This window comes from Eleutherodactylus coqui, chromosome 5 (assembly GCF_035609145.1).
Source record: "Eleutherodactylus coqui strain aEleCoq1 chromosome 5, aEleCoq1.hap1, whole genome shotgun sequence".
Taxonomy (NCBI): domain Eukaryota; kingdom Metazoa; phylum Chordata; class Amphibia; order Anura; family Eleutherodactylidae; genus Eleutherodactylus; species Eleutherodactylus coqui.
In genome coordinates, this window is record NC_089841.1 from 158,921,842 (window position 1) to 158,948,402 (window position 26,561).

Below are 26,561 nucleotides of genomic sequence, written 5' to 3' on the forward strand. Positions count from 1 at the left end.
ATAAACACACGGGCATGTCAAACATTTTAAGTGAACATTAAGTTTAAAAGTTATAGCCAAAGCCATGGCCTCCCAAAACTTCTAGTTTTTAAAAAGAGCTGAAGAGCCACAGAGACGGCCGCCTTATGTACCTCCAAACACTGAAGGTATGCCATCACTTTATGCTTGGTGGGATCTGATGTCTGGCATCTCCACTAATCCTGGAATGTGGTCTTCAATGGAATGTACCACAAAGTTTATTTTTTAACCAATTAAAACCAGAAACTTTTTTTTTAGTGTTTTTTTCCTGATTAAGTTTTTAAGCTATTGTCTGTACGTGAATATGGGGCGGCCATCTTGCAGTGAACAGCAGAATTAATGGGCCATAGACACAACAAACAGGAGGGGACCCTCTGACTTCTATGGGGGAGTGTTCAAGACATGTCCTGTGACCTATTTATTGTGCAGGGAGGAGGAGGAGGAAAGCTGCGACCATCACCTATAGTGAATGCTGGATCCTGTGTTTTATCTATATAACAGGTCACCTTTCATTATAATCCACCCATGCTGAAATCACTGCAGAAATGTTCTCTACAGAACAGGAAGTGTCAGGCTATTAGTAGACTAATTGTCCCTTTACATAAGACTGTCAGGCACATAAGTGCCCGACTATCACTCCAGTACTTACCAAAGAGGGATAGTCTAAGTGAATGGAGTTGGAGTGGTCCGGGATTGTGCCAGCCGCCTCCTTCATAGTAAACAGCAGTCAAACATTGAGCAGCTACTGTTTACACGGGCCAATAGTCGCTTGTTTTTTGGTTTTGCTAAAAACCAGGCTAATCACAACAAGTGAGCAATTTCTTGCTCAGTGGCTGTTGGCGGCTGTGTGCGCACAGGATGATTATTGCCCAACTTTGCTGTTTCTCGCGAGAATTCAGGCAATAATTGCCCAAAGTACCCTTTAGGGTGCATTCACAGGAGGCAATATCAGTCTGAGCAACTCAGACCGATATCACACTTGCAAAACAGTGCAATGTGAGAAAAACACATTACATTGCTGCACATGCGATTTCATGTGCAAATCAAAAAAAAATTAAAAATCGCATGTTTCAATAGGAAATATAGAAAAATCACATGCACTCACATTTACATGTGTAATACAATTTTTTTTTTTTGCCCCCATAGGGTATAGTGGGCAATTCTCAAGCAGAATTGGAAAAGCAGGACATGCAAGAGTAAAAAAAAAAGTTAATGAAAAGAAACAATTTTACACGGGTGATTTTATTTGCGTACGAGTTCTGTACATCACGCATGAAAAACCGACCATGTGAATACACCCGGAATGTTTTTCCTGCATGTGCATGCTTGCCTTTACAAGTATAAGGGGAAAGCACGCACAGGACTCTGAAAAAGTCAGATTCCCAGCGGCACACATTCCTTGGAAGGCAACAGCGCTGGATCATGGGAGCAGGCAAGTAGTAAAACAAAAAAAAAATAACACAATCACCGGGCTCCCTGTCACATCTCCCAACAGCACCATAACTTAAGCTCCACTTACACGGGACGAATGTCAGGCAAACGATGCCCGACACTTGTCCCTACATATACTCCATATACTCACGCCCGTGCTGCTGCACAGGAGCGAGTATCGTTGGCTCGCAGCAGGGGGTCACTTGATATTTCTGTCCTCGCTCTCCTCCATCCCTCTCCATTCACATAAAGCTGCAGCCGTTCAGTACTAAACGGCTGCTCTTTACACCAAATGATAATCTTTCATCGTTTAGGCCTCATGTCCACCTGCACGTGCGGATTTCATGGCTGAATCCCGCAGTGAAATCTGTGCGTGCCTGCGGCCATGGAGAGGGAAAATACATTATACTTACCTCTCCAAACGCTGCAGGGCTCTCCTCTGTGCAGGCCGGATCTTCTTTCTTACGGCCGGCGGATGTGCTCGGCACACCAGCAGAGTGTTGCGTGCGTGCACCGTGCACACCATTTTTTTTAATTTTGTTTTTTAATCTCCTGCTCTCCCACAGCACAAACAGCTGCGGCTGTGCCACGGATATGGACGACTTCCATGGACTTCAATGGAAGCTGCAGGAGCCATTCATGCTGCGATTTCTTCCTATGCATGTGACCCGCACGCCGGCAAGAAACCACATTTGCATGCTTTTAGCTGCCCTACGGATGCCAATGCAACCCTATGGGCAGCAAGGTCCCACGGATCTCCGGTGCAAGGGCCATGCATGGAATTTTTTTTTACATAAAATCTGCACGTGGACATTGGGCCATAAAATCCTGCACGATGATCGCTCAGTGTAAATAGCAGCTGTTCAGTACTGAACAGCCGCTGTGTTAAGTCAATGGAGAGGGGCAGGGGAACGCGAGGAGTGAAATCCACTGCGAGCCAACGATACTCGCTCCTGGGCAACATTCATCCCGTGTAAATGGGCCATTAATCTATGGTGCTGTGCGGACATGATAGGTTCCCTTTAACAATACCTTATAAATGGACCTTTATTCACTGTACATAACCATTTGTATAGAAAGGTGACATACGTCAGCAAGTTAAATCAAGGATACACATCTTTCATCTGCTCAATGGTTGGAGCTCGAATAATGTCGTTTATTCCAATAATATTCTCATGTTTAAAGCGCAGCAAGATTTTAATCTCCCTCAATGTTCTCTGGCAATACGTTTGATGCTCAAAGGGGCTGATTTTCTTGATAGCAACTCGTACTTTGTTCACATTGTCATATGCAGAACTATGAAAAAAAAAAAAAGGGAAAAGTGAAAATTTTACATGGTTTTAAATTAGAAATAATGTGCATATAAAAGTTTATGTATTACAGACCTCAGGTAAGGTTTTCTGGCTCAACTTTAAAAACCTCATTTTCTAAACACTAAAAATGCCATTGCCGAGTTGTTCTGCTGTAACGACTGCTTCACACGGGCATGTGGCGACAGCGTATTATGCCCAAATACACTGTACCAATCTACCATAGGCTCCCATGTTGCTGCTCACACATTGCATAAAATATGAGTGCAAGAATGATTGCAACATGTTCTATCTTGGCACGTATTATGCACGGAGACACAACCAGATAGTGAATGGCGATTGGCGATACGCAGCAAGTACAGAATGTCACAGAAAGCTTGCTGTGTGTCGCGGCACAGTGAATTATGCCTGTGTGAAGCTGCCCTAACATGGCAATTTGATATTAGCAATTTCTAATATAAGTTTCATATATTCTATGAAGTCAACAAGTTTTCATACAGAAGGGCGAGACTTCCGAATAACCAGACTCAAGTGGAGTAAGGCTTTAACCCAACGTTCCCAGACACATCAGGGACACGCATAAAGCCTCTTACACCAGCTTCTGGTGTAAAAAAGTTGCAAGTGTTTTACACAAGTAGGAATTTGTGCAAAATATTTGCAACTTAGATTTTTTTTGTGCTGGCCATGCAACTTATGCTAAAAGTGGGCGGGGCTTGTCAGGAGGTGGCATCAGCACCCTAGACCGACATGTATAATTTGTGGCAGAAATCAATACCAGGTAGGACCTGGCGTACATTTATGTGTGGGCGTAGGGAGATGCCGAGCTGTGCGCCAGACTTGCAAGAAGGTGCCACAAGCAGGAGGTCTACACAAGGTAGTTTTCATGTGCCGATTTACTGTAACATACTCTCCCCTCCTTCCCACAACATGCTGGTTCATTATACATGTCAATTACAAAAGTTGTTTTACCTAACAGATTTGTCTCCCCTCTCTCTGGATTAGTCCTGATCACATGGTGATCGTTACATAGAGAATATGGGCATCTTACCTATACTTTATGCTTGTGTGCTATATTCACTGCCAATACTGCAGACATACCCCATCTCCCCAACAGTGCCAATCTGGATGGTACAAGTTCTCACTGGTATCTACCACTTAAAACATGCAGTATGTACTTTACTGAAGAGATGACTGAACACCTGAAGTTGTCTGAACCTACAGAAATGCTGAAGGCCAAATTTGACATTAATCTACAAGTTCTTGCAATCACAAGACTGTTTTCTTGTTTTTACAAGCCATCTAGTTAAAGTTCTTTTGTGCAAGAACCTTGTTTTACTTTAAGCAGAAAATAAATTAAAAAATTAAAAAGGAAAAACAAAAAACAAAAAAACAAAACATTAGCTCTGTTCACCCCAACAGCCGGGTTGTCTGTGAAGGTTCTTGACTGGTCTGTTATAGTACATGGAATCCTACAGACTCCATAGAGACTAAAGAAAGTCTAGTTAGCCCAGGATCACATGAGCGGGTTGGATTCTGCATGCGGGAGGCCCGTAGCAGATTCCGGCTGTGAGCCCAGCTAGCGACCCTGCGTACCTCCTATAACTATTTTGGATGACCGCGGCTGCTCGCAGGCGGTCATGCCCAGTACATTTTTTTTCCTTTGTTTGCATTTCGAGCGCTGTCAATAAGCGATGACACGGCTAATGCTAATTGCATGTGGGCTACAGATCATACAGTTCCACTGACTTCAATGGAGGCTGCCTGTGGCAAAAAAAAGCATGCAGTTATTTTACTTTAGTTCGTGGAATACACATTTTGTATCAGCAAGTGTGATGGAAGAATCAATGCATCGTTTTATCACGGAAAGAGACTGCGGTTTCCACAATTAGAATCTGTTTGTGTAAGACACCCTCTGAACCATAAGAACGAAAATAAATTCTAAGGCAACCCTTAAAACCTGATTCCAGCTTTCCAAACATGGTCTGTACATCATCATAAAGTGCAGCAGGTGTTTGAAACATGTAAGCATTAGTGCTTTTGGACTTTTACCTTGAATAAGGTTTTAAGGATTACTCAGATTTTTTTTTTTATTCATATGGGTTATGTTGGACTCATCGCACAATTCACCAAAAAGCCTTAGTTTAGGGCCTCACCGATGGGAGCCCAATCACTAGTACAGAGAACTATACTGTACCTCCTCACACATGAAAGTGAATCAGTTTCTAGGAAGTTGCTCTGTACAAACTCAATGAGAGCAGAATACACCAGCTGCATGTTTTACATAGTAACAGCGTAGGAGGCAGAAAAGGCATTTTCAAGTAGTTCAGCCTATTATACCCCCCCCCCCCCTACACCCACCAATAGTTTAAAAAAAAAAAAAAGGAACACCAATGATGTAAAAGCAAAGTTTGCTTATTTTAGGAGAAAAAAAAATTGCTTCCCAACTGTGTCGTCCTTGATTACCAGTGTCCAAAACTACATAATACTCCATGTGTGGTCTGACCAGTGACTTCTAAAGAGGAAGAACAGTGTTCTCGTGCCCCTAGACCTCTTGATGCACCCATTGGCAGCAGCTTCCTGACACTTTTTTCTGGTTAAGATTAGGGTTAAAATCCCTTACAGTCAAACAAAAAAAATATGAAAGCTACAGAGTGTTCATGCTAAAACCAAGGCTGCAGCATGTCTACACAGGTATCATTATCAGCATGACACAATCAATGTCTCTAGGTCAGTAATCTGGATCTGTAATGTAATCCTATCTGTCCTACATGATTTATCTACAGCTTGTCCATTTCACAAGGCTTCTCAAGGTCTTTTCGCCCTCCTGCATCCTTAATTCTCAGCCTTGTGTGCAGGACTATACATAGACAATTTAATATTGTTTCCAAGCTCCCCACTATGCCAAATGAAGGAACTGTAGCAATGATTTAATGCCGCACCTCCATGTAAGTTTTCAGTGCAGAGTATTGATAGTGTGTACAAATAGTCTGTGTAGCAATAGCAACTGTACAAGAGAAGCTGAACGCAAGATAGTTACATTGTTTACTTAGAAATGTTCTATCACCACTGATGTTTAGCAAGAAGTTTTTTCCAAAACAAGTGAAGAGTTACAGTAGAGACATACACATGCTTGATACAGAAACCTGTAAAAACATGCTCCACAATATACCTAGAAGTCAGACATCCAGGTCCTGTGGTAACACGTAAAGACCTGCTCTACCAATAGGTGTAGTTGTATCTGGGAGATTCCAGATTAGATTGGTCATACAAGAAATAGAAGTAATTAAATCAATGATTTTTTTGTCAGCCTTAAACTGCAGAAGGAAAAGTGGTAACGCTGTAATGTTACTGCAGGCTGGAAGAATAATAATGTACGCAGACCATTGCAGGAGCCAGATTGGCTTTAGCTAGTGGTCAGACATCAGTACAGAGCTACCCCGCCTTGTCCTCCACTGGATATAGACAAGGAGCACTTCCTTGGCTCTACAAATCTCAAATTCTGGGTAGCATTACTTGGTAAACATATCTTTACGTAACAGATCAGGTTGGTAAAGTCGTGCTTCCTGTGAAATAAGCAAGAAAGAAAACCCACTTCCGGATAAGACACTTTACATTTTAGTTAAAGAATATAAGTGGTAAGTCACATGAAGGGAATCTGGCCTAACAAAAACTGGTTACGGCACTTGCAGAACAATCTGAGACACCCACTACCACCAAAATGACTCCACTAAAACAAGAACTAGGGCTGATCAAATACATTTAGTTAACCTGCACTATAAAGTGAAGCATGATTTTGAACAAGCTCAAAATCATGAAAATCAGTATAAGCCCTGCTCATGTATGTAGGGAGGGGTGGAGATTTGGAGGAGCTGTGATGTACTTAGGGTGGGCTGTGCTGACCAGGGGAGCTCAATGTGTAGTTCTCACATTTGTACCCCATTTCTTTACATAAGGAAAATGCATGGGGGGGGGGGGGCATTATATATATATATATATATATATATATATATATATAAAATCTAAATAAATGAACCCAGTACTGCCCTCCCACGATTATTCCCCAGCATCACATGGATTGTTAACACACAAGCCAGCTGCATCCAATAGAGGACCTTATATAGTCAGCAATATCCCATACACCTGCTTGTTGCATCTATATCAGGCGGCCACGTAACAGGTTTATGGGACATCTGCAGGCCAAAAGCTGCCTAAAGGGCCACCACCTCCTCTTAGGCAGGTGACAGGTTTTCTTTAACATCTGCTTTAAAACACCATCTACTAACTTATGGTGCTGTTAGGGGAGGTGACAGGGAGCCAGGCGCTGTATTTTCTATACTCCCCTGGTTTCTGTGCCAGCCGAAAATACATCCCTTTTCAGAGTCCCATGCTCATGGGACTCTGAAGAGTCAGATTTTTGTTTGGCACACAGACTTCAGCAGCAGGAACTGGGAAGCAGACGAGTATTTAAAAAAAAAAAACAAAAAAAAAAAAACACAGCGCCTTGGCATCTTGCCTAACAGCACCATAAATTAGTTTATAGTGCTGTAGGGAGGTGACATGTTCCCTTTAAACTGCTGTAAAAGATTTCAGATTCATCTGGGTTCCCCCACCCCGTCAACCAGGCAGCAGAAGAGGGCTGTTTTAGTGTTTGTTCACATGTAGCCAAATTGGTGCAAATTTTTCCTAGCACTAAAATCCTATTAGATACCGGAACTTAATCAGGCATTTCAGGCTGCTAAACACGTTCCACCATGACATGGGAACAGTTACATGAAAGTATTAATGTATTTTATTGCATCTATGTATTAATTACAATGGAACAGATTACACTAAAGATAACAGATGCTTTCACTAAAACAGAACTTTTCTGCAGAATTGTATTAATTGCATTGCCATCAATGTTCCAGTTTATTTACCAGATGCATATAGTCTGATAGGTATATTGTTTTTCAGTACAAATTGATGAGGCCACCAATAGAAGTTATCCTATATCCAGGGGCTAACCAGCTGATCACAAGAACAGGGGTTCTAGAATGAATGGAGCAATAGTCAAATGCCGACCGATCGTCCATTTAAAACTGAACAGCTGGAGATGGGTAGCAAAATGCTTGTACTCTTCGGCAATCCAACTAAACAAAGCAATGGTAGAAGTACTAGAGGCTGCCGCTCCATTCATTCAGGAATCTTCAAGTCCCCTATTCTGGTGATCAGTGGGGACCCAGCAATTGAATCCCAACTGATCAGCTAGTTATTCCCCATCCTTATTTGCTTGTGCGTGTAAAGGCCATTTGGTCTTTTTATACAGGCCAATGATTAGGAATACAAAGGTTTGTGCCTGATCATATGTAAAAGGGCCTTAACACCATAAAATAGACCCAAACAAGAAAACTGCATTAACAGGATTGTCCAATATAGCAACTTGTTTCATCACTGGGGATCCCACTTCTAGGACCACCCCAATAATCAGGAGAATGAGGCTCTATTAGTAACCTCCTACACATGGAGTGGTAGCCGTATCTGCACTACTCTGCCCTTCATCTCTATGGGACTGCGAGTTGGATTAATTTGATATGTGAATTTAAATTCCTCATGTAACTGATCAGACCAGTTCTGGTTTTAAAGAATGCAATTTCATATTTATGAAAGGAGGACAAGTGTGTATAAAAAAGGTAGTTGTCTGACACCGGTATCTTATCTCCCCTAGAACAAAGGATCTGGCATGTTCAAATCCAAATTGTCCCATCCTGCTATTTTCAGAGGTCCATACCTTGTCGGCAGATGCCATTACAGTCCCCATAAACATTAGACTTTAGCTATGTGAATCAGTCAACAACAGCGGGGGGGGGTGTAAAGCAGGATCGGAGGAGTTTAATTCCAATACCAGCGCCGTCTGACTGCAGCTTACCTCCCAAGAAAGCTGAATGTTCATGCATATGATGTAGCTGGAGGACACAGCTGTCGAACAATTGTTTGTCCGACGGTTGTTGGTGATGTATGGGCAGTTTATCCATACAACAGGTATCAGCCAATGGCCACCTTACGATTGTTCATTTTTGCTTATTTAAACAATTGTTGTGTGTAGAAGGGCCTTTAGAAACAAAAGTGGTTTTACCCCCCCCCCCCCAAAAAGGGGGGGGGGGTGAAGCCACTTTTGAGAAAGAGCCCAGTAATCCATAGAAAAGTCTGTGCAAGTCAATATTCTCTTTCAAGCACAGCAACTTCAATGCCAAACGTTAATATTTAACATTGTCAAAGCTAAACTACAAGCCATACAAGCAGCGTATCTACACGAGCTGCTAGCAAACATAGAAGGGTGTGGTATTGGCCTTAGGAAGCACTTGAATTCGCTCTAGTATTCGTTCCAATGATTTCATGTTCACAGCAAGACATTGTCTCTACTCTTCTAATCAGAGGTGGTTTGAAGCGAATTTAAAAGGTTTTGTCTTAATTTTGCATAAAACAAAGACCTTAAAGTGCCCCGATATAATGTATTCTGCTTTGTCTTGCATTTTCATTTAACTCAGAGCTCTCCTTCAATCCCATTTATTCAGATTAAAATTGTAGCATTCTTGGGATCTACAGGGCTCCCAGTGATCTAAGCTTCATGACTTCGGAGAACATTTATGGGAAGATCACCATTAGGCCGCATTCACAAGGCCATACCCGAGTTGTACCCAATAAATTCAGTACAACAGTGTCAGCCATCCCCATGATGATAAATCTTTACACGCCCCAATCTTTTTTCCACGGATGACATGAGAATAGCCTCAGGAGGTTATTATGGCACTATGTACAATCCACTGAATACAGACAGCACATGGTGGGAATATATAGCCGTGTCAATGGGCCCTAAATAGATATTAATCTCAGCAAGTTGGTACAAACCATTTAACTTCATAAATTGCAGAAGTGCTCTGGATTTGTTGTGGAATTTCTGCAGCAAAACCGCAGGTTAATGTTACAGTACAGCAGCCTGAAATAGTTTAAGAAAACATGCAGTCGCCTACTCCAGCGGCTCCCCGTGCGGCGCAGGAGGCCTAGTACTCGCTGCTCAAAACATGACAGGAGCAGTATGACAGTCATGTGCTATACATGGTGTGCAAAACTGCCAAGAAGCCTGTGATTGGCTGAGCCGTCACGTGTACAACGTACAGCACATGACCGCTAGCCTGCTGGGTTCCAAGCAGTGGGCTCGAGGATCCAGCATTGGACAGGGAGCCGCTGCAGTAGGAGACACTACTTTTTTTCTATATTTTACAGTTTTAAACCTAGTAAATTTTTCTGGAAAAAGCAAAGATGATGTCCCCCTAGGGCAGATTTCATTTGACACAGATGTATATGTCCCCCTGCTAATAGTTTTAGTGATGGTTTATGCTTTCGTTTAGGATTATACAGTAAGATGGACAAACCAGAACCTGCTCTGCAATACGCAGAAGAGTGTTCAGAGAGTCTTTGCGGAACCCATCGCTCTACTTGAATTCTGCAAGATATGTTAGAAGCAAGTCAAACCCCCCTTTTGGTCTTGATACGAGCCTCACATGTATTCCAGCAAGTCTCTGTATGTGGTGTGTGGGTGCCAGTTGGAGAAGCAAATCAGTTGGATCACTGACATGTTCATTACTGAAATTCAGTGCCGGTTGTATATTGTTGAAGGCGGCCCAGGAATTGCTGTGAACCGTCAAACCTGAGCGCAACACACGCCAAATAATCGGAAGGTAGGTTTCAGCACTTCTGTTGGAAACAACTCCCATACACCCAACAGCTGGCATTGTTGCCATGTCCACAATCCCAGGGACCCACATTTCACAATCTGGGACACGACAACTTGAACATAATTACCGGGCCGCAGAGCAAAATGGGGTTACTACAAATAGACATCTCATACCGCACGATAAAAATTATAAACGCCAACTTTGGTGCGTTCGGATATTCCCGTCAGTTGTGCGGCCGGTTCTCCGGAGGTTTCCGGACACCAGCGGTCAGCAATGTGTAGCCGCTTGTTCAGAGAGATGTGCAACTTGTAAAGAAAGAGCTCTTTCTGATGGATATCCACAATGACACGATTCTTGTTTATACACTTCCAGGAGTATCCATCAAAACGCTGGGGACGAGCGATCCAACGCAGAGGGTGATGCCAGTGTTCACAGTCCAGATTGCTTGCTGGTAAATAGCACTGTTTCATGAACTTGACGACTTCAGTGTTATTTGTACCAGCTATAATAGGTTGGAAGGTCTTCTCAAAGAAATGAAGATCCATTTTAATTTGAGGTTATAACAAGAGTGTCCTTTGTTGCCCATAGCAACCAGAGTTAAGATTTCATTATACCAGAGCTCAATATATGAAAGCTGAGCTCTGATTGGATGCCATCAGCGAAAGGACATTCTTACTATAAAACCCCTTGATAAATCTTCGCCAATGTCACCAAGAATGCAGGGGACAATCTTTACTAAATCCATTTTTTGGTTTTTCATTGTCCTGGAACGCCCCTTTAAGTCACATTGATGACACAGGATCTGCTGCACCATCACCAGTAGATGCTAATTGGAACAGCTGGGATCAGACCTCGAGCAGTTCCTTTCTTCTATTCCTGGTCAACCCCCTAAACTGCAGCATCTGAGTTTAACAAAGGGAAAGGGCTGCCCCAAATGCACAGACTATTCTGTAGAGAAAACTTTTCAGCACTGATCTCATCACAGGCAGGTTTACAATTACAAGTAAATACCTTTATATAGGAAACAGGATCCACCTGGCAAACATTGGTGTTCACAGCACGCCTCATCACCCTCTCCCTGCACAATAACCTCTGTGCACATGTCACAAAGCATGCCTAACACTCCCACAGAAGTCAATGGATCAGTCATCTCCATACACCCATGTCCTATGGTAATATGGCTGCTGTAGTGCATCTCACAATGCCATTAAGGCCCAATGTCCATGGGTAGATTTTTACTCAGGATTCCACAGTAATAACCCTCCATAGCATGTTATGGTAAAGCGATCTTTCATGTCCATGAGCAGAAACCAAAAAGAAAATGGAGCAGGCTCCATTTTGCTACGGATGGGCTGTGGATTCCATGGGAAACCAGGAGTTTGAAAAATGAAAAAAAAAAAAAAAAAAAACTGCAGAAAAAAGACCAGGACAGGTAAGCAGGGACGCCGGCAGAGTTGGATTCCGCTGCGGGCTCCTCGTCTAAGGCTGTTGTCTGTTAAAGACCATTTAGACAGGACGAACGTCAGGCAAACAATGCCTGACACTCACTCCCATGCTATTGCATGGGAACTAGTATCGCTGGCTCACCTCACAGAGTGGCCAACAGGAAGGCTGCAGGAGATTTCACACCTTTCTCCCCCGCCCCTCTCCAATGACTTAACATAGCAGCCGTTCAATACTGAACGGCTGCTACTTACAGTGAACGATCAGCTTATCGTCCATTGTTTATGCTGCATAAACGATGATGAGCATTCAGTGTAAATAGTGGCCGTTCAGTACTGAACTGCCAATATTAAGTTATTGGGGAAGGGTGGGAGAGCAGGAGAGAAATCTCCTCCAGCCGCATCACTGAGTCAGCGATACTAGCTCCTGTGCGGCAGCACTAAAGCAATACTTTGATCGCTCCTGCAGTATGATATAATGCCAAAGCATTACATCATACTGCTATCAGGCAGGCAGTCTATGAAGCAACCCCACGGGGATGGCTTGATAGGCATTCTGCAATGACAGCCCTGGGGCCTTTTGCACGGTTCCCTGCAATCTCATCGATGTTTAGGGGATTTAATTGCCGCTGTCAGAAATGACAGCAGCATTTAAAAGGTTAACAGCTCCGATGAGCAGCGCGGCTCATCGCAGCTGTCACCAGAATGTATGAAGGGAGGTCGCCGCAGAATCTCTTCAAACTGACTGCCGATATAGGCCATCAAAAGGCGTAGCGGTGGTTAAGGAGTTAAAGCACATAGGACAAAATAATATTGTTTTATAATTTCTGTGAAGCAACTGTTTACTTGGGGTTGTTTGCTCAAAGCAAACAGCAGCAGTTATTTTATGTTACAATGTGTTCACGATTTTCAGTGTCAATCATACAAATGGTTCCCCAATTAGATAACAGCAAATTAAGATAGAACTAATGCACCAAGCCTTGTAAATGGAAAGACCAAGATCATAATGTATGGTAAGAAGGCATCAAGAGTGGGGCTGAAGGGGCTGACCGAGATGTAAAAAAGTGGTTAAGAACAGGAATTCTGACAAAACCAGGGGGGAAAAACCTACACAGTAAAAGGCCTTAATAATCCCAATTCAGTGCGTGAACAGACCAATTTTATTGCATGTGTGTGCACGTGTCCCATATGCATGTACTGCGCATGTTTCTTACATACTTGCGTGAATTGTTTTTATTTTTTTTATTTATTTATTTTTTTACACACACTTGCAAAAAAACACTGGAGGTAGCCAAATTTCTCTCTTTAGAATTGTCTGACAATGGTCAGTGAAAAACCAAACACACACAAATGTCCTGTGTGCACCCATTGGCTTGAATGGATGGCTTATCTGAAAAGTTTTTTTTTTTTTTTTTTTTTTTTAAATAAACACCGACTAATGTCAGGAAAACGATGACCGACACTCATCCCTATGTATCCAGCGAGTATCGCTGGCTCTGACAGAGCAGCCAGTGGGCCGAGCAGCTGCAGGTAGTTTCTCTCCTCGCTCTCCCCCCGCCCCTCTCCATTCACTTAACATAGCAGGCGTTCAGTACTGAATGGCCGCTACTTACACTGAAGGATCAGTGCTCAGGATTTTATGCAGCCTGATCGCTCAGTGTAAATAGCCGCTGTTCAGTACTGAACGGCCGCTGTGTTAAGTGAATAGAGAGGGGCGGGGGAGTGCGAGGAGAGAAATTTCCTCCAGTTGCCCCGCTGCAAGCCAACGATAGTCGCTCCTGTGCAGCAGCACATGAGCTAGTACATGCAGGAACGAGTAACAGGCATTGTTTGCCCAACAGCCACCCCATGTAAAAGGGGCTTAATGGGTCATGGTGCTGCTGTCTATATGATCAGTTGCTAATACATACAGCACGACATGAAAAATGTGAATAAGGCCATGTGAATAAAAACCCATTTAGACAACGATTACGCTCAAAATTAGCTCAAAAAACCATCTTCGGAGCGATATTTGTTGCATGTAAATGTGCCCATCTTTCACTTTTCTGACAAACGATGGATTTCAGTTCGACATGAAATCCATTGTTCAGCAGAACAGCTGATAAGATGGACCGCACTCTGTGTTCTGCCTGGGGTGCACTGATTGCATTTTCTCAACTGTCAGCCCCATGGTAGAACAAAGGGAATTTATTCAGAGAACAGCGGTTGGTCTGTTCCCCAAGTACAGCTGCCGGTGGCTCACAGGCTACCAATTGGTACTAATAGGCATTAGTACCAAGTAGCAGTTTAAGCAAAATGATCACTCAAAAGCCATCTTTTGAGCGATCATCTTTGTGTCTAAATGCACCTTAAAGGGGTTGTCCCGCGGCAGCAAGTGGGTCTATACACTTCTGTATGGCCATATTAATGCACTTTGTAATGTACATTGTGCATTAATTATGAGCCATACAGAAGTTATCAAAAGTTTTATACTTACCTGCTCCGTTGCTGGCGTCCTCGTCTCCATGGTGCCGACTAATTTTCGGCCTCTAATGGCCAAATTAGCCGCGCTTGCGCAGTCCGGGTCTTCTGCTGTCTTCAATGGGGCCGCTCGTGCAGAATGCCGCCTCCGTGTAGCTCCGCCCCGTCACGTGCCGATTCCAGCCAATCAGGAGGCTGGAATCGGCAATGGACCGCACAGAAGCCCTGCGGTCCACAGAGAGAGAGGATCCCGGCGGCCAGCTTCAGCAGGTGAGTATGAAGACGCCGGACCGCCGGGATTCGGGTAAGTACTACCCGGTTTGTTTTTTTAACCCCTGCATCGGGGTTGTCTCGCGCCGAACCGGGGGGGGGGGTTAAAAAAAAAAAACACTGTTTCGGCGCGGGACAACCCCTTTAAGCTCTAAGAGCTCCTGTAAAAAAAGACTTTAATAGTCAGGACCCACAAACTCTCTGATGTTTATGGGGTCGGCTAAAACATTTCCTCAACAGATGGTGTGAGAAAGGCTGCGCAGGGACATTAAATTTCAACACCTGATCCTTTTGTTCCCTAAGAGATAAGCAGGTGCCACAACGGTGAATAAAGTGAATGGACTTTTATTGCTCCATGCACACTAGCATGCTGTATTTCTCTGCATACCATACGCAGCCCTTGTATGGGCAGTAAAGATGAGCGAGTATCTCCCCTGCTCGAGACTGCAGGTTTGGGTGCCGGCAGCGGGCACGGAGCTGCGGAGGAGAGCGGGGCGGAACAGAGGGGAGATCTCTTCACTCTCCCCCCCTCCCCCCCCCCCCCCCCCCGCTCCCTCCTGCTGACAGCCGCTACTCACCGCTCCCACGCGCCGCCACCCGAACCTGCAGTCTCGAGCAGGGGAGATACTCGCTAAAGGCAATGCTCGCTCAAGCAATTGCCTTTAGCGAGTATACTCGCTCATCTCTAATGGGCAGCATTTCCATGCACATCCCTACTCTAAACAGAGAAACAGCGTGTCCATGACCGTGTAACTCGCAGGCACTTGCAGTGCTATACGCACTCTCTGCGGCAGAGCTATAATGTGTACAATGGTGCGGGAGACCCGGAAGCGTTGTACACATACCCCCGTGTGAATGAACCCTAACACACATGAACATTCACGTGTATGGGGGGGGCCAGGGGCTGCAATAGAAATGCACCTGCTGCAGATTTTAAAAGTATAACTGAAGATTTTATGTTACACATTCTACATTTTCAATGTCACAATCTATTTTTTTTAAAAAACAACACGTAGTCATGTCGCTTCCTTTCAGACAACTTCAGCAGTCATTACATGAAGGAATAAAATAAAAGGTGACTGACATACATAGAGAAATCAGGATTCACTATTCACAATAGGTGATGTCACAGGTAATCTCCTCCCCCTCCCTGCACAAGTCACAGAGCATGCCTACAACACCCTCCTGTAGTCAGTCAGCCCCTGCCCAGCATATACAGGCAGTTTAAGGGCTAGTCAAAGTTCCTGCTTCTTTAAGAAACCCGATCCCCAAGTGCAGAACAAACCAGCTCATACTCCCTTCTCCATGCTTATACTGCACCGGCAGCTCGGGGTCTCCCTGCTGGCGTAATGTTTACAGGCTGCCTGAGCCGTCACATGTACAGGCAGCTGCAGCCAATGACACGGCTGATTGGTGATGGACACAATATCTTCCCTTTAAAATCCATGCCGGCTGTCAATTCCCATGCAGAAAACGCAGCATTTGCATGAGATTTTTTCACACCCACAGGCAGGATTTGTGTGCCACGTGGGCCCTAAAAACTTTTATGAATCAAACCCTGGCAGCAGCATCCGCACGTACCTGTCTCTCTCTCTTCATCTGTACTGCGGATGGTCTGCACGGCTCGCGATCGGACATGCGCAGTACAGTTTGTTTTCTTTTAAACTCCTGCATTTTGCGCATCACCGCTAGGCGATGATGCGGAATCCGCGATCTTGCCACAATGTTAATTGCGGAAGGGCCATGGGTCGGTCAGCTTCCATTGACTTCAATGGAAGCTATGAACACAAAAATAGAGCATGTTGCAATCTTATCTACGCGAGAGGAAACTAATTGGATTCCACTCATGTGCAAGAGGAATTGATTTCCCATAGCATGCTATGGACAGTATTGGCTGCGGATTCGCGGAGTGGACATCCGCAGCAAAAATCCACCCGAGTGCAGGCGGCCTTACAGTGGGTCGTTTGAGAGACAATTAAAAGTCTGCACTTGGTTCTATTAACAAGGGCACTATGGGGGAAATGCATTAATAGCAGCATTTCCATGTCTGTGCCAATATAATTTCCCTCTGGGCACAATGCACCAAATACATGAAGAGGCCATGCAAGTGGAAATGTCTGAACTATAAAAATATGTTATTTACCATACACTGTGTTAATGTCATTCACTTTAGTGGCTGCTCTAACACTACAGTAAAACCCACTAGCACGGACATAGACTAAGCCAAAATTTTGTCTCTAGCAACATTGGTTGCCCCTAACACCACCAGTGTGTGCCGGCCCACGTGATCTTGCTGTTGAACCTATGTGATTTCCTGCTTGGCGCCTCCTCCTGCTGCTGCTAATGCAACCCACCCTTCATCATCAGCGACCAGTAATACACTAGTCCACTCCAATGTAACACCACAGATAACACAGTAACGTGTCCAATAATGTTACATGTTCATTTATTCTTTAGGCCAGCTGTCCACAGGCGTCGCGTGAGACGCCACCCGGGAGCAGAAGCCGTCAGACGCTTCTCCGCAGGTCAGCCTGACAGATATGCTAACCGAATGCTGCAAATTGCCGGCTGCAAGCGGAGAATCGCAATGATTCTCCGCTCGTGGACACGGGGCGGGCGCTTTCCATAGCAACGCTATAGAAAGCTTCAGCTGGCATGATTCGCCGGCGAAATCACCGCCATGGACAGGGGTCCTTACAGTAGTCTTATTATTGTTGGTATTAAAGACCATATCTATTCTCCATTAACCCTTTCCAATCCACTGTGACATCTAAAGACATTGTGATTTAAAGCTGTACAGCTCTGACGTTGGAAGACATCTGTCAGGGTTCTCTTACTGTTTATTGCCAGCCTCTCTGCTGTCAGTCTATCCAACGTGTCACCTGATGCAGTACTGACTTTAGCCAGCAGATAGAGCCGTTGTATAACAGCAGAAAAAGAGTAAGCCCCCTAGGAAAACCAGAATACAAATTGGATTGGAAAGGGTTAAATGTAGTTTGGTGTGTTTTTTGGAATGTCTAGAACGAATTAATTGGATTTACATTGATTTCTATGAAAATTACCTCGAGTAGCAACGCTTCCAGGTAAAGCAGATTTCTTTTGCACGGATTACCAACGTCTGCAGAGATTTTACTGTACTCAGAACCACTATGAAAAACCACACACTTTTTTTGTAACAACTGGGAGACATTCATCATTCTATACCTGAAACCAAAGACAGAAGAAAAAACCCAGCAGAACACAAACATTCACCAATTCTGTCTAATAGCCTTATAAACTTGACCACCTGTCCAGGCCAGTTTGTGGGACCAGTCAATTGTGGTATGTGCCCCAGCGCTCCCCTGAGAGAGGATACTGAAGGACAGAAGGATCAGGTACATTCATTTCCAACACCCAACACCTCCTTTCATCCTGGAGAGACGTTGCTTTGTAATCCTACATTAAAACACGTGGACTAATCACAGATTTTCAATGGGTTTTGTGGCAGAATAACCGTATTGTGTAAGAATAGACTCCAGAGAACCACTATGCGATGTTTGGGGTCCACTGGTGGTCATCATTTTTGCAATAGAAAGTACAAGATCATAGGCTCCTTACTTAGTACAGATTTTCCCACGCAGTCGCTAGGCGATTACGCGACATTTCCACAATGTTAATTGCGGAAGGGCCGTGGGTCGGACGGCTTCAATTGACGTCAATGGAAGCCACCCGAATGGAATGTGCTAAAAACTAGAGCATGCAATTTTTCCTCCACGATTTTCACTCATGTGCAGGAAAACACAATTTTCCATTGCATGCTATGGACGGTATTTGCTGTGGAAAGCAGGGGTGGGCACCCGCTTCAGATACCGCAATGTAAATATGCCCGTGTGCAGCCGGTCTTATTCTTATGTGCCCGTCACAACCTCTCAGTGACGTGGTGAAGCATCTGAAAACACTGCCCAGAGACAACTGTAATCTGTTCTGAACCTCTAAAGAGCGGCAGCAGACCCGGCACTGAGCATTTACATGAACAATCCTGCAAGCAGCAGCTTGGAGACGTGCTAAGAGGAGCAGACAAGGAGATCTTGAAGTAAAACTAGTGGAGACATGACGGTGCATTCCACACATCTCTAACGTTTGGCAAACGTACTGCTTTACAGTTATGAAAACTGCAATCTGAACATACCAAATACACCCACAATCACCGAGTCCTCTTGTAGGACAGATATACCTGCTGTACACAAGTCATTCAGTTATAATTAGATGGTCAACAGCGACACGTACGGCTTTGTGAGCCCAGCCTAGGCACGTGTGGCTGTATTACATGGTAGAGCTATAAGACCTCATGCATTTTACCAGTGTTTGTGATGCCGGCTCTGCCGGCATAGACCATGTATGGGCAGCAAGAGTACTGGGCATCTCACGCACGCGGTCATGCGCAGCGAGACTTTTTAAATTCCCCGCTCTATTTCATAGCAGGTATGCGTATAAATCACCGCCCATACACAATGTATTGCCTATGGACGGCGTTGTATACGCTGCCCGTGCAAAAGTATAGGCATCACACGGTTATGCCGAGAAATAAAGCATGCTGCAATCTCACACGTATCTACACGCTCAAGTGTATGAATTAATGTACTTTCATAGGCTCCATACACCGTGTATCACATGGCCGTGCATCGCACACATAATACAGTGAGAAACCGCCCGTGGACATAGGAGGTAATCTAGGGACTTCTATGGGGGCCTTACTTTACCATATCTGTCATCTGGTGGGTCAAGCATGCATATATTCTGAATGTTCATAGGGAGAAACCTAAGGCAGAAGCTCATCTCAGAGATGGGGGGGGGGGGGGGGGGGGGGGTTCATTACAGATTTTTCAGGAGAGAGTCACAATAATGCTCCCCGCAGGAGCACGCAATCTGCAGTCATTTTAAGGGCCCTTTACACAAGATGATTATCGCCCATAAATGTGTTCAAATGAACGAAAATACACAATAGCTGAATCTACATACACAAAAATAGTGATTTGTTTACTTTTCATTATCGCTTACTTTCAACCTGCATAGAAATCATCACCGGATCGCTGACCTCTCCGATCTGGTAAATCGTACCTAACCTGTATGGCCACCTATAGGGCAAGTTCACATTAGTGGAATTGGTGCAGGCTTTTCTGCAGCTGAAACCCTGCACCATTCTTGTGGATTTGACTAATTTTGGTGTAGATCCAAAACAGACTTCACCCCATTTATTAAAAGTTTGAAACAGACTGCGGAGGTGCAGATTTACCACTGCGTGTGAACGTTCCCTTACGAAGGCAGACGGTTTTTCTGCGCAGATTCCATAGAGTTTTCAGACAAAAATTGTGGTTTTACTGTGGTTTTTCCCTTAGAAGGGGAGAACCTCTGACATATGGTGCCACACAGAGCAACAGAGGGCGGCCCACAAAGGCGAAAAATATAACGTAACCCAACAAGCGGTGTACAGCAGTTCATCTGATATTAACCCTTCCATCCTATTTAATCTGTCAGATGTGTATCCAATTCTCTTTCCTCTCATTTCTGGAACCACCCTGACCTACAGATAAGGGCATTTTCAGTTTTTGGAAATTAGACATCTGGTCATTGCCAGGAATTGATTGATAAGCTTCTGGGCTGGTACGTGCTCTCTCCTGAAAGAATGGTCAAAACAGGTTTAACGAGAGATCACGTGATTTGTTTTTCAGCTCACATTCTAAAAGTAGTCAATTCTAATTGACTGTACAGAAGATACTCGGGTAATAAATCAGAGCGCTGCGCATTAAGCAGAGCGTGCATCGCTCCGGAGTTCAGAGCAGGATTGCCATAGCTACCACTACTGAAAGACTTCAGTTTCTCCTCCCTCTTCGGATACCTGTTATTATGTCTTCTACTAGAATGCATATTACAATACTATCTGGAGCTATAAAAAAAAAAAAGCTCAATAGTAGGACAGTACAAGATAATGCAGACCAAAAGTAGTAGTTATGGCAACCATAGTATGGACTTCAGAAAGCCGAGACTATGAACGACGCAGCAATGAGATCGGATGAACTTACAAGATACTCTTCACATCTCATGTGTTAGATGGCTGAACCAATGTGTGACGGATGACTGGTATCTCCCCCACACATGCTCAGCCTGGTGTACATGGGTGTTGTATGTAAAGAGGAGAAGACCGCTGCCAGACACTTCTGCTCGAAGCTTATCTGCCAACAATTGGATCTGGCAGCTCAAATCCAACTGTCCGACCCTTCTGTCCCCCAACATCTGCCATGGAGGGAAAACAGGCATGTCCCCATACACAAGATGATCGGCATGTCTATATCTGACATGTATGGCCACCCTTAGGGCTCACTCAGACTTATGTTGCCACAGTATTATGCGTGTATTTTTTACATGTATAATATGTGGTGCTAAAAGCCCATTGATTTCTATTGGACCGCTCACTAATGCGGCTTTTAACACTCATATCACACGGGTGAAAAAAAAAGTAGCATGTGGAAATTTAACTTAGGCTGGGCTCACATGGCCATAAGCGTAAAGCGCTGTGTGGGCCACGCAGTTTTACAGCTGTGGCGCTGGTGACCGTGCAATGCGTGTATTGCACATCTCAGTCACACAGCCATGCGCAGCACACCTGGGTTTTGTGGTTTATATCTCCCAAGTCGTTACCACGTCTACATGTCCTTATATACACTGCCTTAAAGAACAATGGGCTCCATGTCATGTATATGTGCGGCACAATAGAGCATGATGCGTTTTTTTGCACTTGCGTATTAAGCAATTCTAACATGCTAATGTGATTGGAACTGCATAAAGCAATGTAATTGATTGTCAGTGCAGGTGTAATACGCAATAATCATACGCCCGTGTGAGTCCGGCCTTACGCTACCGTGTACTGCATATTGCATACACGGACAACATGTGCCCGTGCGAGTGAGCCTTTATGAAACACCCACACAAAGAAGAAAGGCTGTGGATTGTGTGCGGATCTGCACATATAACCCTGCAGTACATACAGCGGTGACAGGATGAGATTTCACATGCTGCTGACAATTCACATGCACAAAGTGACCTATGGCAACGACTCTTCATCTGCGGCGTGTCATTTTCTGCTGCGGATTTTCATGTCAGATTTCTCCCCTTACGTTGTAGCAAAATATGCTGGTAAGTTTTTCAGTCCTGTGCGGATGTACCCATACGAGGTTAGAGAAAAGCTCCAGGACGCTGACCAGCATGGGCTCCATGCTTCTATATAGAACCATGCTAGAAGCGCACTCATGGCTGGAATCTGAAAGTTGTGACTATCATCTTTCACATTACTTGCTTCAGCAATAGCGCCATCATCCATCTTTTTAGGTCTCCTAAGTAGTTTAGCAGAGAAACGTGCCAACCTGCACAGACATTCTCGTGTATACTACTGGTATGAAAGAATTGCCCGAATCTCCAATTCTCACCTTCTCTAGGCGCTGCTCCTTGTGAGTGATCCTAACCCACAGCCCTAATGTCAGTGAGGCTGATCTACGTGACAATATTGGTCCCTACAGAACACTGTAAGAGGGTTGGAGGGGAGGGTGGATTTGAGCATCAGGTTTGGCCATTTATTTGTCCAACAGGGTGACCATCACCTGCTGACCGACAACCAGGAACTGCAAGGAATCAGACATCTCTTGTGAGATTATCCAAGAGGACATCAGAGCAAAGACTAATGAAATCAGTTTGTAGAACATACTGGTGGTTTACAGAGACTTTCTAGCCAGGAACGCACTCTACAAGCCTCCCTTCTAGCCCAAAGCCTCAATATAAAAAAAAAACCCACAAAAAAAAAAAAACACACACACGAGTAGTGAGGACTAAGGTCTCCTGCAGTCTGTCAATAAGTGCCATCAGCCATACAGCACTACATCAGCTCCACTATAGTAACGCATGCGACACTGGGAATCTGCACTGAAACAGAGGTTAGGCTTTATTCACATAGTGCGGTATGGTTGCAGCATTACACGAAAAAAATTAAATCACTGTAAAAACCACAACCTGAGCGCCTTGTGAATATGCCCGTACCCACTTGGACTGCGCATAACACAACAGCCTGCAGCAATTCATTAAGCACTCAACGGCTCGCTATAACAACATACTTTATTTTTACTGATATCCCTGTAACCCCCACAGCTTAATAAGCTCTGAAAGTATCCCAATAACATGAGCGGCAGCGCAGCTTAGTGCACCCGACAAACTAAATGTATCAACCTAGCATTGGCCAACATGGTAACAGCACAATGTAGCGAGTGTTCACCCCTCATCCTGGGGTTCCATCTGAATCACCAGAAACTACATACAGGCAAAACCATAGGCCTCTAGAAGTCAAAACGAAGACCAATAAGACATTAGGCCTCCTGCTTCCAACATCGATGATGACTGGCCTATTCTGTCCGCCACAAATCCTGGAAAGGAACAAAAACCTTCATAAATGCAGACCAAAGCTCGCAGCTCTCCATCACATCTGGATGCCGCTCTGAGTTATAAGTGCTGTGAAGAACCCCATTATAAATAGGACCATATAGGCCAGCCACTTCCCCAACCCGATGCACCCCCCACAGGCCAGCCACATACCCAACCCCTCAGCAGTGATGCCCCCCCCATCCCATAGGCCAGCTCTATCCCCCAGCAGTGATGCCCCCCCCATCCCATAGGCCAGCTCTATCCCCCAGCAGTGATGCCCCCCCCATCCCATAGGCCAGCTCTATCCCCCAGCAGTGATGCCCCCCCCCCATCCCATAGGCCAGCTCTATCCCCCAGCAGTGATGCCCCCCCCCCATCCCATAGGCCAGCTCTATCCCCCAGCAGTGATGCCCCCCCCCCATCCCATAGGCCAGCTCTATCCCCCAGCAGTGATGCCCCCCCCCATCCCATAGGCCAGCTCTATCCCCCAGCAGTGATGCCCCCCCCCCATCCCATAGGCCAGCTCTATCCCCCAGCAGTGATGCCCCCCCCCATCCCATAGGCCAGCTCTATCCCCCAGCAGTGATGCCCCCCCCATCCCATAGGCCAGCTCTATCCCCCAGCAGTGATGCCCCCCCCCATCCCATAGGCCAGCTCTATCCCCCAGCAGTGATGCACCCCCCATCCCATAGGCCAGCTCTATCCCCCAGCAGTGATGCCCCCCCCCCATCCCATAGGCCAGCTCTATCCCCCAGCAGTGATGCCCCCCCCCCATCCCATAGGCCAGCTCTATCCCCCAGCAGTGATGCCCCCCCCCATCCCATAGGCCAGCTCTATCCCCCAGCAGTGATGCCCCCCCCCATCCCATAGGCCAGCTCTATCCCCCAGCAGTGATGCCCCCCCCCATCCCATAGGCCAGCTCTATCCCCCAGCAGTGATGCCCCCCCCCATCCCATAGGCCAGCTCTATCCCCCAGCAGTGATGCCCCCCCCCCCATCCCATAGGCCAGCTCTATCCCCCAGCAGTGATGCCCCCCCCCATCCCATAGGCCAGCTCTATCCCCCAGCAGTGATGCCCCCCCCCATCCCATAGGCCAGCTCTATCCCCCAGCAGTGATGCCCCCCCCCATCCCATAGGCCAGCTCTATCCCCCAGCAGTGATGCCCCCCCCCATCCCATAGGCCAGCTCTATCCCCCAGCAGTGATGCCCCCCCCCATCCCATAGGCCAGCTCTATCCCCCAGCAGTGATGCCCCCCCCATCCCATAGGCCAGCTCTATCCCCCAGCAGTGATGCCCCCCCCATCCCATAGGCCAGCTCTATCCCCCAGCAGTGATGCCCCCCCCATCCCATAGGCCAGCTCTATCCCCCAGCAGTGATGCCCCCCCCATCCCATAGGCCAGCTCTATCCCCCAGCAGTGATGCCCCCCCCATCCCATAGGCCAGCTCTATCCCCCAGCAGTGATGCCCCCCCCATCCCATAGGCCAGCTCTATCCCCCAGCAGTGATGCCCCCCCCATCCCATAGGCCAGCTCTATCCCCCAGCAGTGATGCCCCCCCCATCCCATAGGCCAGCTCTATCCCCCAGCAGTGATGCCCCCCCCATCCCATAGGCCAGCTCTATCCCCCAGCAGTGATGCCCCCCCCATCCCATAGGCCAGCTCTATCCCCCAGCAGTGATGCCCCCCCCATCCCATAGGCCAGCTCTATCCCCCAGCAGTGATGCCCCCCCCATCCCATAGGCCAGCTCTGTCCCCCAGCAGTGATGCCCCCCCCCATCCCATAGGCCAGCTCTATCCCCCAGCAGTGATGCCCCCCCCATCCCATAGGCCAGCTCTATCCCCCAGCAGTGATGTCCCCCCCCATCCCATAGGCCAGCTCTATCCCCCAGCAGTGATGTCCCCCCCCCATCCCATAGGCCAGCTCTATCCCCCAGCAGTGATGTCCCCCCCCATCCCATAGGCCAGCTCTATCCCCCAGCAGTGATGTCCCCCCCCATCCCATAGGCCAGCTCTATCCCCCAGCAGTGATGTCCCCCCCCATCCCATAGGCCAGCTCTATCCCCCAGCAGTGATGTCCCCCCCCATCCCATAGGCCAGCTCTATCCCCCAGCAGTGATGTCCCCCCCCATCCCATAGGCCAGCTCTATCCCCCAGCAGTGATGCCCCCCCCCATCCCATAGGCCAGCTCTATCCCCCAGCAGTGATGCCCCCCCCCATCCCATAGGCCAGCTCTATCCCCCAGCAGTGATGCCCCCACCCCCATAAACCGGCCATATCCCCCAGCAGTGATGCGGGGCGCCGCCTGCAGTGATTGGCGCACACTACACATCATGCAGTATGACGGCGCACTGACAGCGGAGCCTCCAGGACGCACAGCTGACATCTCCGCGGACCCCGGGGGAGCAGCACACGTGCCGGCCGCGAACACACCAGTGAGGTCCCTGCTCCCCGGGGCGGCCGCCGTGCGGGCGGGGTGACGGCAGGGAGGGTGCAGGCCCGGGACATCCCCGCAGGCTCTCTGGGAGACACACCCGACAGCCCCTACTCACCACACCATGCCGTAGGCGCCCTCCCCGATGTACGACAGGTTCGTGTAGCGCGGGCCCACGTCAAAAGCCTGGCCGCGCACCATCTCTGGTCCCCCTCCGGGGTTTGACGAGGCCCCAGCAGCAGTCGCCATATTTGCTGTCAAGAGAGGCTATCGCCGGCGCTGTCCCGTGCAGGGCTGGCTGTTCTCCCGCCGCGGCTGATATCCTGCTCGGGTGCTGAGGGCGCGGTGATGGCCGGGACTCGCTCTCTCGCTCGGTCGGTGCTTGTGTGAGGCGCTGCCTGGCTGACGCCTTCCCGCCCGCTGGGTGTGTGTGGGGAGGGGCATATGGGCGTGGCCACAGAGGCGGGACCTCCCTCACGCTTTGCTGCAGTGGGTGTGGCTTGTTGTTTTTTTCTCCTTCAATCTTTATTCAGCTTCTTTGTGCGGACAATTTTCTTCACCGCCATCACTAAACCCAATGGTGTTTCTCTGCATCGCATGTGATTACTGTGTGTACAGTGCCTGATGTGCACAGAGCGGCTGCATTACATGCTGTTAGCTATATGGAGACTCTTGTAGAGCTACTACCAATGTCCTCTATGAAGCTGGAGTTAGTGTTGGCACTGGGCCAGGCTGGTATTGCTACTGGAAGGCCAGTGCCAGTATGGGTGCTTCCACACAGGACGCAATATTCTGAAACGCTGTCGCGGAATACGCCTTCCTGGAATTCTGTACTAAAATCCACGTGTCTAATTGCGGATGTGGAATTCTGCCATTTTTAATTCTGCATCAAAATCCGTACATTAGCCGTGCAGAATTTGGTGCTGAACATTCTGCAGGAGAGAATATTCCACCCGTGCCAAAGCACCCTCAAATCTGCAGTATATAGGGCAGATACAGCACAGCTTATCTGCTGAGATATAAGTGACACCTATTACAGATGTTT

General features: G+C 46.7%; 1 protein-coding gene across 1 annotated transcript in view; it reads right to left on the minus strand.

Annotated features, from left to right (window-relative positions):
- MAPK1 (mitogen-activated protein kinase 1) overlaps positions 1-25,957 on the minus strand; it is a 40,978-nt gene extending 15,021 nt beyond the window's left edge. Inside the window, exons 1-2 of the mRNA XM_066603507.1 lie at positions 25,635-25,957; positions 2,563-2,745 (exon numbers count right to left, since the gene is read on the minus strand). Coding sequence (XP_066459604.1) covers positions 2,563-2,745; positions 25,635-25,765 — 314 coding nt within the window. The 5' untranslated portion in view covers positions 25,766-25,957. The remainder of the gene's footprint in view (positions 1-2,562; positions 2,746-25,634) is intronic.
- Positions 25,958-26,561: the final 604 nt, after the last annotated feature.